The sequence below is a fragment of the Plasmodium relictum genome (genome assembly GCF_900005765.1).
Source record: "Plasmodium relictum strain SGS1 genome assembly, chromosome: 8".
Taxonomy (NCBI): domain Eukaryota; phylum Apicomplexa; class Aconoidasida; order Haemosporida; family Plasmodiidae; genus Plasmodium; species Plasmodium relictum.
The window spans coordinates 380,643-393,815 of NC_041686.1; the positions used below are offsets into that span (position 1 = coordinate 380,643).

Consider the following 13,173-nt stretch of genomic DNA (forward strand, 5'->3'; position numbering starts at 1 on the left):
AATAAACATGAGTATATTATCACTTTTTCATATATCTTCTCCATTTTTACGAACTAACTGCTTAGAAAAAAAAGAAATTTTTGAAAGTAGAAATGAAAAAGAAAAACTATGGATATGATATATTAATAATCATATCATATTTTCATATGTATATATATATATATATTTATGTAATGTTTTAAAATAATTTTTTTAATCTTTTTTAATATTATTTTGATAGATTTCATTTGCTCTGTCTGCTTAGATTTATGTGATACCCCAGTAATAACATTATGTAATCATATATGGTTAGTTTATTATTTTATTTATATACTTTACTTTTTTTTATTTTTATTTTTTCTAATTTTACATAATTTTTTTACCTAATTTTTTAAATATATAGTTGTTATAAATGTATGTATTATTCTCTTCTTCATAAAAGAAACTGCCCGATATGTAAACAGATAATTAGAATTAATAATTTAAAAAAAATTTCAGGTAATATTGTATAATTCTTTTTTTTTTTTTTTTTTTTTGCAATTAAAAAAATCCTTTTTTTCTGTGTATTTTATCAACAATAAGTTATTGTTATATTTTTAATGTTTTAATAGTTCTGTTTCAAGTGATATTATTTAAATTTATTTTTATTTAGTCTCTTTTTTTTTTTTTTATTTATCATTGTAAAAAGTTTTCATATGTGAAATATCATTTATTAATACAGGAAAAAGAAAAAGGGAATATGAAGAATTAAGAATAAAATGCTATTTATGTGGAAATAAAATGAAAATAAAAAATCATAAAAAACACTTAAATGAATGTGAATATAGAAAATGTAAGAATTATATTTTAGGATGTGAATATTATGATAAAAAAAATAAAATAAAATTACATGAAGAGTTATGTGAACATAGATTGATAAGTTGTTCTAGTTGTTCTAATTTATTTTACTTTAAAAATAGAATCTTCATGTTAACATTAAAAGAAAAAAATGAACTTAGTATGCGTAGCTCATATACATACTATTCCTTTTACTATAATCTATTACTTAATACTAATTTTAATTTCAAAAATTATCAAACAAATATTAATAATGATTTTCATTATAATAATTATATAACTAGGACAATAAATAACTTCAGGAGTTCTCAATATTCACTTGATCAGTTATATGCTAGTAATAATAATAATAATAATAGCAGTACTTATAATAATAATAATCAAAATCAAATTGTTTATAATGATGATGGAAACATTTACAGTAATAAGGAACATATCATCAATGATAACAATAATGATCTTGTATTAAATAATAAAATTGATAATACTGAAAAGAATATTAATGTAATTAATAATCAATTAACAAATAATTCTTCAAGAATAAATGAATTAAAAATGAATAACATAGATAATAATTCCATCACTAATTTAAATAATAATAATAAAAATCACTTAAATAATACTGCTAATAATAGAAAATACGATAATCACCAAAAAATAAATGAATATATTAAAAATAAAGAAGATTATAATAATGAAGAATCGACAAATTTTGATTTATTAAATAATAAATATGATGATACAAGTTCTAGTGAAAATGATAATTCAAGTAACGAAGAATTTTTAAATATATTACCCCTAAGAAAAAAATTTAATTTTAAAGAAAAAAATAGTAAAGACATAATCATAATAATAGAAGAATTATTTCAATTTGATAATATTGACATGAGTAATATTTATTTAGAAAATAAAGAGTTATTTTTATGCAATAAAACTTGTTTCAATAATACAATTAAAAAACTTAGGCAAGAATTAGAAAGAGCTTTATTATTATTATATTTTTGCTGTTGTATAGGTATGCCTGTTATGTTTACACTTGGTGGAATTAGCTATGTTATAACGAAAGGATTATTCAAATTCTCTTTTTTAATAACTAATACCTTTTTAAATTTATCTCACAAACTTATTTTTAAAATATTTAATATTTAAAAATCAAATAAAAATTAATTTTTTTTTGTTAAAAAATTTTTATGTTTTTTTTTTTTTTCTTATATTTGAAATATATATAATGATTATTTTTTTTAAAGAAAAAGGAAAAAAAAAAAATTTATGTATTTATGAAAAAATTAAAGTAATCTGTATTTTATTATCTTAAAAATTTTTTTAGGATTGTAAAAATATATGTTTTAACTTTTAGCTAAATTTAAATAAAAATTATAAATGTTTATTTTAAAATAATGTAATGATAGCAATAAAATATAATTAATTAAATATATATATAAACTAATGAGTTCTTAATATTTTGCTATTAAAAATCCTATATATTATTTTTTATTATATAACAATATATAGAAGTGTAAATGTTACAATTATGTAATTGTATGCTTATGTATTTATATATGTATTTTCTTCTATTTCCTTTTTTTTTTTGTCTTTATATCTTATTAAAATTTTTAATTTTTATTATTCAAATCATCATTTTTATATCACCTTTATAGTAATTTATGTTAATTAATTCAAAACACTTAGATTTTTGCAATGATTTTAAATATCTATTTTTATGCCTAGGTATATAACTATTATAAATTTCAAAAAAATGTTGATAATTATTAATTTTACAGATATCTGAATAGTCTATATATTTAATTAAACTATTCAAAAGAAAATTTGATATATATGCATATCTATGGTTCATAACAAAGAACGTAATATATTCCATTAACTTATTTAAATATAAGAAATATGAATGTTCACTTTTTTTTTTTATTTTTTTCAAAAATAAAACAAAATTATCATCATCATCTAACTGATTTGTAAATACGTTATTTTTTTTATATTCATTTTCCTTTTTTATTTTATTTGTATTTTTTTCTTCATGATTACTTTCATCTTTATCTGACTGTTCTGATTCATTGGTTGATAATTTTGATAATTCATAATAAATATAATTTTCTAAAATATCTGAATTTTCTATGTAATTCTGAATATTATTAACAATATTATCATCAATGATATTTTTTTCTTTTTTTTCATCCAAAATTAAATTGTTTGCTTGATCTTTACTATTCTTATTTTCTGTATTTTCTAATGATTGATTAGTAGGATATTGACTTTCATCATTTTTCTCTTTTTTTACAACATTATTTTTTTCATTTATTTTTTTAACACCATATTCATGCTCGAATTTTTTCAATATATTTAAAATTGAAAAAGTATAATAATTTAAATAATTTTCTATGATACTCTTAAATTTAAATTTTTTATCTAATTTTAAACAAATTAGTAAGGATTCATTTATCTTTTTTTCTTTTAACAAACTTTCTAAACAATTCTCGTAAAAAATATTTTTTCTTTTTTCAAAAACATTTTCTGTATAAATTTCTTCACTTGTGTTTTTAAAAAATATCAGTTCTCCATTAATAGAAGCGGATACTATGCTATTATTATAATCTTTTAAACAAAATATTTTATCTTTATGATAATTTATTGTAGATAACTTTTCACAACTCTTAATATTTATTATGCTAATATTACCATTACTATATCCATTTATTATACAATTGTCATTTAAAATTAGCATTCTTGTGATATTGAAATCAAGACTTTGTATGCTTTTTACACATGCATAATTACTCAAATTCCATATCCTTACACAATCATATGAGTTACTGTATAAAATATTTTCATTTTTTGAAAAAAAAATATTTTGAACAGACTTTTTATGACCTTCCAAAATTTTTAATAACTTTAAATTTTGAGTTTCAAATAATTTTATAGTTTTATCTTTACTACATGTAGCAATAATTTTAGAATTAGGAGATATAGCTACATCATTAATTAAAACTTTATGTGGATAAATAGTCAAATTACTTCGAACAATTTCCTTATCATTCAAATGTTCGTCCAATTTTCTTTTTTTTTTATTATTTTTAATATTATTTAATTCAATTGTAAATTTCCATAGTTTTAAACTATTGTCTTCACATACACTTACTAAAACTATTAAAGGAAACTTTTTTAAGTTTACATCTATTGAATTAATAGGATATAAATTATCTTTTAATACATATAAACATTCACAATTTTTTAAATTCCATATAAAAATATTTTTATCATTAGATGCACTAAATAAAAGATTATTTTTTTCATTTAGCTTAATACATGATACAACATCTTCATGACCAATTAATAATGTTTGACTAATCAAGTTTTCAAATTTTAATATTCTAATTATATTATCTCCTAATAAAACTACAGCATTTTTTTTTTTATTATTATAATCATAATTTTTATCCATTATTTCTTCATTTTCACTTTTATATTTTTCATCAGATAACTCATTATGAAGAGAATCGAAAAATAAAATTTCAAAAATACCTTCAAGTTTACATATATAATTATTAATCAATTTGAAGTTTCTTATATCGTAAATTAATATAGAATTATCCTCACGAAATATATATAATTCGTTTTTTAGTAGAAAAAATTTTCTTATGTTGCTAGCGTTAATTAGCATTTTATTTTCTTTAAATTTGTATATGATTTCTCCTTTTAAAGGATTATAAAAAAGTAAATTTCCTTTATCATCATGAGTTAATATTAGCCATTTTATATTTTCATCATTTATTATTAATTTTCCTTTTTTATTTTTGTAAATACTGGATGGTATTATTAATGCATTGTTTATATCATTGCTTAAATAAATTTGCTTTATTGGACTAAATGTAATTACATTATTATTTTTATCTTTCTTTTTTTTTTTATTATTATTTTTACTCTTTAAATTATTAATTTCTTCTTCATTATATGAGTTTAAAATATTAAGGTTCCATACATTCATGATTTTATCATTACCAATACTTATGAAACCAATTAATTTTTCATCTTCATCATTTTTAACATTTTCACCTTCATCTTCGTCATTTTTGACATTTTCATTTTCAATTTTATCATTTTTAACATATTCGTCACTTTTTTTTTCTTCAATTTCATCACTTTGAACAGCTAAAAAAAGAAATTCCTTTATTCCACTCATGTGATCTTCACAAGAGATGATCTTTTCACCTTTCACTGAATCATAAATAAAAACATTTTTTGTTACATCTGAGCTTATAATAAAATTTTTATACATTTTTAAGTTTGTAATTCTACTATTATGTATTTTATAAGATATTTTTAATTTATAAGTATTTAAATTATATATATTTATTAATCCATTATTATATCCAACAACTAATTTTTTATATTCTACTTCACTATAATAAAAACATGATATAACAATATTCACTGTTTTCCATATTTTCATTTTTTTTAAGCATACCCAATTATAACTATATGAATAAAAATTTTTTCCTTCATTTTCTTTATGATCATATAAATAAATATCTTTCTCATTTCTATCTATTTCTTCATTCTCATTTTTACATTCATCTTTTATTTCATCATTAAGCATTAAAACATAATAATGTATATTGTTGTCATCTGTCGATAAGAATATATTTTTACTGGAATAATAAAAATGTCTTATATTACTGAATAAAGATATACAATATTTATTTAAATATTTTTTATGATAGAACTCTTTCACATCATCAATATCTACGCAAGATTCTAATATACATGTTGGATATAGAATATTATATTTAAAAATATTGCAATTGACAATATTTTCTACTTTGAAAGCATATATATTATTATTACATAAACTTAAAAATAATTCATACTCCTTTGAATAAAAAACATTTTCATCGCCTTCATAAAAGTCAAAGAACTTATTTTCAATTTCAATATTTGTAATGATCGGCATTGTAAAAAAAAAAAAAAAAAAAAGCTTATAACTTCAGATAAGGGGATAAATATATAAACATATAGTCATAATTCTTCCTTTTTTTCAAACAAAAATTTAAAAATATATCTTAAATTGTTTTATTTATAAAAGTTAAGTACTATGTAAATTTAAATATTTTTTTAATTTTTTTTTTTTTTTTTAGGAAATAATATATTCAAATATATATTTTTTTAATTGAATAAAAAAAAAAAAATATATTAATTTTTATAATTAAAATGATTCAAAGTTATTTAAAATATCCCAATTATTTATATATTAGTCTATATAATTACTCTTATACAAGATTTAAATTAAATTTTTTTTTTTTTACAACTTTTATATTTAAAAACTAAAAGGAAAAAAAAAGAGGTATAATATAATTTAATTTAAAAATATATTTTTATTACATCATTTTTTTAATATTTTTTACTTTTTACTTTTAATAGCATTTATTTCCTATTTTATTTTTTAATATTTTTATGACGGTATTCTACAAATTCTTTTTTTTTTTTTTATATTAGGTAATTTGCAATTTATAACAAAATAATATGTATTTATAATAATTTTTGCAAAATAACTTTAATTTAAAATAAATAGAAAAAAAAAATCTCTAGTTTTAAATTGTAAATTTAAAATAGGAGAATGGTTTAAAATTATATAAATCAAAAAAAAAAAAAAAAAAATTCAAATAATGATTTTATATAGACTTTTATTTACTTAGCTTGTTCTTTTTATAAAAATTAACTGGAAGATATTTTTTATATTATTTTTAAAAATAAATTACTTCTTTATTATTTTATTTTAAACAAAATGGATTCCTATAGCATATAGAAAAAGTAGTAATGCTATTTCTTAACAATAATTAAAAATACTATATATGCTCTTTATTTTATTTTCACTTTTTAATAATATTATTCAGTAAAGAACATTAAATATTCTGAAATGTATACACTAAATTTATTTTTATTCAGGAATCTTTGAAATGTTAAAACATATATTAAAGAAATAGTATGTATGAGCACATATAAACACTAAAAAGTAATTACAGAAATATATTACAAAATTAAATTTCACATATTAAAAATATAAAAATAAATATAAATTTTAGTAATATCATAATAGTACAATATAATGCTTTATAAAGAAAAGAAATTATGCGCTAGCTATATAAAATGTGTTGTTTAAAAAAAAAAAATTTAGAAGTATTTGTAATTTCTTTATAAGATTTCTATTAAGTCATATAAAAATAAGTTTATTACAACAATTTTACATTAAAAATACTTTAAGTTTTTATGAAGTCTTATAATTTTATTAATATAGTATTAAAGAATCATTTATTATTAAAATATTTTACTATCCTTATATATGTAAATATATATGAATATATGCCTAAACAAGCATATGATTTCTCTTATTAATTAGTGCAATTATCTCTATAATTATCATAACATTTCTTGTTGCAATTATTCCTTTATCGTTATAATTATTGATACCAACAATAATTAATTTTTGGTTATCTCATATTTTTTTCTATTTTTACAATGTTATTTTTTTAATTTTATTTTCTTGATAACAAAAAATTGTTAAAAATAAAAAAAAATATATATATATCAAATAAAATTAATAATAATATATTAAGAATTTAGTCATTTTTATACTTTATGATTGTTACTTCAGTGATAAACAAATATTTATTTAAAATACATAGGTTTCCTCTAATTTTATAATATATATATATTACAGCTTCATTTTTAAAACATTTTTCTTATGAGTTTTTTTATTATTTTTAATTTAATCTTTAATCTTATTACTATTATCAATAAAATCAATTTAAATTTAAGTTAATGAATATTATTACTGTTATTTCATTTGCATGCACTAGTATATTTGTATCATATTTAATATATAAGGCAAAAAAATGTTTTACAAAATTAAAAAAAAAATGTTAGTTTAATTATAAAAAATAAAATGTTTGCAATCATAAAAAACTTCGAATAAAAAAATGAAAATTATATGATATAAAAAAATAGCATTTTTATATAATTAAATATTTTCCATGTAAATATACTTAATTTTTTTTTTTTTCTTTACGAATAAAGATGCCTAGAATTGCAAATTAAAAAAAAAAATTGTCAAATTTTTTTTTAATATCCTCTTTACTTTTTTAATAGTTTATTGTTTCATTGTTTTATCAGAACCAAAATAGTTTTTTTTTTTTTTTTTTTCTTATGTACGCATTTTATTTTTCATAATTTTATTATATATATATATATATATATATGTATAAATATGCATATATAAGGTTTTTGTTTTTGGCCTGTATAATATCATTTGTTTAACTTTTGTTTTAAAAATGTATTCTTATGAATATTTTGCTATGAATTCTATATATATTGAATTTCTTAATTTAAAAAATATATTACATGATAGTAAGAATACTTTAAATCAGTATATATAATATCTAGATGGATTAATTTTTTTTTATTTTTTTAAATGAAGAAATTTTTTAATTTTAATTTTTATTTACTATAATGACAATAATAGATATATAAAAAAGCTTCCAAGTTACATTTGAAGGGTAATAAGAAAAGAAAATAAGAAAAAAAAAATATTCATATATATATATATATATATGTAAAGTAAATATTAAATATATCTTAATTAAAAAACATGTAATGTATTGTTATATTTATGAATGGAAGACTACACATTTTATATTTTAAAACAAAAGAAATAGTAAAATGTATAAAAATGAGATACCTACATATTATTTACATAAATGTAATTTTTTCTTTTTAGATAATGTATTACTTAAATTAATACTACTGAATAATGCATAAATGATTTTTTTTTTTATCATATTAAGAAATATGTTGTAATTTATTTTTTTTTATATTGGTATTTCACCTATTTTAAATGAATTATAATTAGTACTGTACTGTATTGTCTTTTTTTTTTTTTTTTTTTTTATCTCCCCTTTTTCTTTGCAAAAATTTATTTATTATAAATACTTAATTTTTATATCTCCTTTTTTAGATGAAAAAATATAGGAAGTACTCAAATTTTGCATAGTAATTCAGTTAATGTCATATTTATTTTTATATATGCATATATGAATACATAAAAAGAAGAGTAAAATAAAAAAATAAGTCCTATTTTATGTATTTATAATAGAAGGGAAAAAAAAAGAAATTAATATATATATATATATTCTAAATATATTTTTATGAGCATTGAATAATAAAAAAGTATAGTTAAAAATTTTTTTTTTTTATTCTTAGAAATTACACTATTGATAATAATGTATAATCCTTTTTCTATTTATATAGCTACTTTATACTTTTATCTTATTTTTGTACTGTCATAATATCTTTTAATTAAAATTTTAATGATTATTTTTAACTTAATTTTAGAATAATACTTTACAAATATATATATAAATTATAGAAAGCATACTTATATAAATATACATTTTATTGAGATGATATAATATCATTTAAAATTTCCTTATGTTTTTTTTTTTTTTTTGTTTTATAACAATATAAATTATTTTTATTTATATGTATATATATAAATTTTTTTTTTATAATTTAATAAAAAATTTATGAAATTTATTCCTTTATATATATAATTTATATATAATATAAAAACAAGTACTAAAAAAAAAAAAAAAAAACAATGAACAGTACAAATGAAATTAATAATGATGGAAAAATAAATTATCATCACAACTTGAGAAAAAATAGAAAACCACGTAATTATGATTTTGAGTATTTTGATGAATCCCTAAATAAACCAAAATGTAGAAAAAAAAGAAAAAAAAAAAAAACATTGAAAAGTATAGTAGGTTGTATTAATAAAAATATAAATTCTCTTAATATGCATAAACTTAAAAGATCATATATAAAAAGAAAATATAAACAAAAAAATTTTTGCAGTAACGGTGATATAATAAAAGACAGAAGTGAATATATTTTAGACAAAAACTATTATTTATCACATAAATCAATTAATATTGAAAATCCCTACCTTAAAAATAATAAAACAAAAAAGTTTAATTTAGACAAAAATGTGTATTTATTTAATTCAAGTATTACTTTAAGGAATAATAATATAAAAGCAGATAGAATATGTGAATATTTAACTTACAAAACTAATACTATATGGAAATATATGGGATCAACAGTTAAATTTAAATTACTAAATGATCAACAAGAAAAATATATTTTTTTGAAGAATATGAAGAAACATATAATATTTGAAATTATTAAAATAGCTATGTTTGCGTTGCTGAAAGTTAATTTAAATGATAATAATATTTATACACTTAAGTTTATAGGTATGCAAAAAACATTAAAAAAAAATTATGATAATAATAATGTATTATTAAGAAATAGTTGTCAAGTGAATGAAAATAATTTTGATTATAATAATGATAAAAATAGTAATGAAAAAAAAAAAAGTGAATATAAGAAAAATAATTGTAAGACAAAACAGGAGAATAAGGATTTAAGTAATTCTTCAAATGATAAAAAATATTTGAATTTTTTTAGTACTAATTCTAAAGATTCTAAGTTGAACATAAATAAAAGATTAGAAATAAAAAATGATATATTAAATCAAGGGGTAACTGTATCAGAAATATTAGATTTTGTAAAAGAAAAATACGAAAAATACTACGAAAATGTTAAACAATATATTGTGACTACATTAAACATATACTGTGCTTTAAATATTTTTAAATTAATTAGAAGAGGTAGATATGCTATTTGCAAATATGATAATTTTAATATTTTTAAAGTGAAATATTATAGAAAATATCATAAATTTTTTTATTCTTTAAAAGGGGAAGAAGAAATTCTAATGAATATTAAAAATTATTTGAAATCTTTTTATTACGATAAAAACAAAGAAAAAAATGTTACAACAAGTAAAGAAGTTTATCAAACAAATAAATACGATCTTTATAATACAATTAATGAAAAAAATAAAATAATTAAAAAAAGAAAAAAAAGAAATGTAACTAAAGATAAAGTAGGTATCAATAACATAAATATAAAAGAAAATGTACTTGATACAACTTATACTTCATGTAAAAATAAAAGGTATGGAAGTTCTATAGATGATATTCCTTTATATAATAATAATAATAAACCAAATGATTTTAAAAATAATGTGTTGTTATCTGTTAAGAAAAGGGGGAAAAAAAAAGTAAAAAAAGTTAAGGATAGTCAAACTGATGTTGTATATGAGTCAAATAGTAATGAGGATATAACTGAGCCTGAAACCAGTGTTATAAATAATAATACATATAATTCATTAGATTACTGTGATGATAAAATAAAAAATGTTTTCATTGATTTAAACAAAATTAATATAAAATGTATTAAAGTTGTTTATGGGATGAAACATTTTTTTTGTTCTTATGATACTAAAGAAAAAAGTGATAAAAACTTTGAAATTATAAAAGTACAAAAAAAATATGACTTATTAAGAAGGAAACATATGATAAATATGAATTTAAGATATAATTTTCTCTATAATACCAAGAGATTATTAAATAGTTATTGCTATGTTAATGACGATTGTAATTTAACAAATACAACAAATTTTTTTTTAAGAAATAATAATATAAAAAAGGAAGAAGAAAAAAAGGCACCTCAATATGGAAAACAAAAAAAACAAAATAATGAAGATGACTCATCAATACACGAAAAATATAATTATGTTAATTTTAACTTAAGCTATAAAACATTGAGAAAAAAAATGATTTGCTTACGACATTTTACAAGTAATAGCAAAAAAGATGAAAAATGTTTTAAACAGAAGCATGAAATAAGAATAAAAGATAAATTACAAAACGCACATAATGACTACTTAATACACACTTACTCGATTAATTCTAATTTTTCTAACCCTTTAAGTAATGATGAATTTTCAATTAATTTTGAAAGCCAATGTTCTCAAAAAAGTATATAAAGAATTAAAAAAAAAAAAAAAAAGGAAATTACAAAATAATTTATTCAAAATAAGTATATTTGTATTCATATATATTTATTCATATATCTTTAAAATTGTCTAAAATATTTATGTAAGTGATTTTAATATTATATATAAATAAACATTAAAAGGATTTTTACTAAATAAATCATATTTTACCGAATAATTAATTAGAAATGCAAAATATTAAAAAAAATAATCATCTTTAATAAAATTTTAGAGAAAATCAAAATTTTTATATTAATTTTCTTATCTTATAAAATATAGAAAAAAGAAATAAAAAATTTAATGCACATATACTACACATAAAATTAATATGATTAACAAAAAAAAAAAAAAAAATAAAATAACAAAAATTAATAAATTAGCCTTTTTTTTTATATTTTATTTTTTTAAGTAACATAGAACTGATTATTCTTTCTATTTACATTTTTTTTTTTTATATATTATTTTGTCTTTAATAAAAAAGAAAATTTTTTGTAGTTTTAACTTTTTTTTTTTTTTTTTTACATTTCTTTTGCATTAAAAAATTTTATAAATCGCCTGATGTTTTAGTATGCATTATTTTATATTCATTTTTAATATACATTATTTATTTTTTTTTCTTTTATATTTATATAAATATATATATATATATATATTTTTTTTTTTTTTGTATTAAATATTTTTGTATAGAATATAATTATATTTATTTTTCATTTTGTATTTTAATAATGTTATACGCAATATCATAAATTATTTTATATTTATTTTTTTTTTTTAATTTTTTATTTGTTCTTTTTACTTTGTTTTGTCTTTTTTTTTTCTTTTTCTATAAAAATTCTAACGCATATAGTTTAAAAATAAAATAAGAAACTTCTAAAAAAAATTATTAAATGTATAGATAAACTATACCTTTTCTCTTTTTTAACAAGAAAGTATATACATACTATAAATCATTTATATAAAGTCAAAACCAAAGTTAAAGAAGAAAAAACTGTCTTCTGTATAATAAATACCTTTTCATATTAAAAAATAAAAAAGAAAATAAATGTATTATATATGAATTATATAGTTATATAAAAATTTAGTTTTATATATTTACAGAAAAAAAAGAAAAAAATTAATTAATAATTAAAATAATATCCATTAAAGAAAACAACTTATGTAAATTTTTCAAATTTTAAATATTAAAAATGATTAATTATATTATTTTTTTCATTCATTTATTTTTTCATATATTTAAGAAAAAAAAAAATTGAAACATAAAACTATATACATATAAATATAAAAATTATATAATTTTAAATGGTTTTAATTATTTGTATAATTATGTTTATTTTTTCATTAAAAAAAATAAAACAAAATATCTATATATATGAAGTTAAAAA

General features: G+C 16.7%; 3 protein-coding genes across 3 annotated transcripts; 2 read left to right on the top strand and 1 right to left on the bottom strand.

Annotated features, from left to right (window-relative positions):
- Positions 1-7: 7 nt before the first annotated feature.
- Positions 8-1,965, top strand: PRELSG_0810900 (conserved Plasmodium protein, unknown function; the record flags this gene model as incomplete). Its single annotated transcript, XM_028676172.1, has 4 exons — positions 8-86; positions 221-287; positions 383-477; positions 701-1,965. 4 exons carry the CDS (start codon positions 8-10, stop codon positions 1,963-1,965), a joined length of 1,506 nt encoding a protein of 501 aa, XP_028532688.1.
- Positions 1,966-2,443: 478 nt separating this feature from the next.
- PRELSG_0811000 (U3 snoRNA-associated small subunit rRNA processing protein, putative) lies at positions 2,444-5,782 on the bottom strand (the record flags this gene model as incomplete). The annotated part of the gene is made up of 1 exon (XM_028676173.1): positions 2,444-5,782. One exon carries the CDS (start codon positions 5,780-5,782, stop codon positions 2,444-2,446), a length of 3,339 nt encoding a protein of 1,112 aa, XP_028532689.1.
- Positions 5,783-9,481: 3,699 nt separating this feature from the next.
- On the top strand, positions 9,482-11,782 carry PRELSG_0811100 (conserved Plasmodium protein, unknown function; the record flags this gene model as incomplete). The annotated part of the gene is made up of 1 exon (XM_028676174.1): positions 9,482-11,782. One exon carries the CDS (start codon positions 9,482-9,484, stop codon positions 11,780-11,782), a length of 2,301 nt encoding a protein of 766 aa, XP_028532690.1.
- Between the last annotated feature and the right edge of the window lie 1,391 nt (positions 11,783-13,173).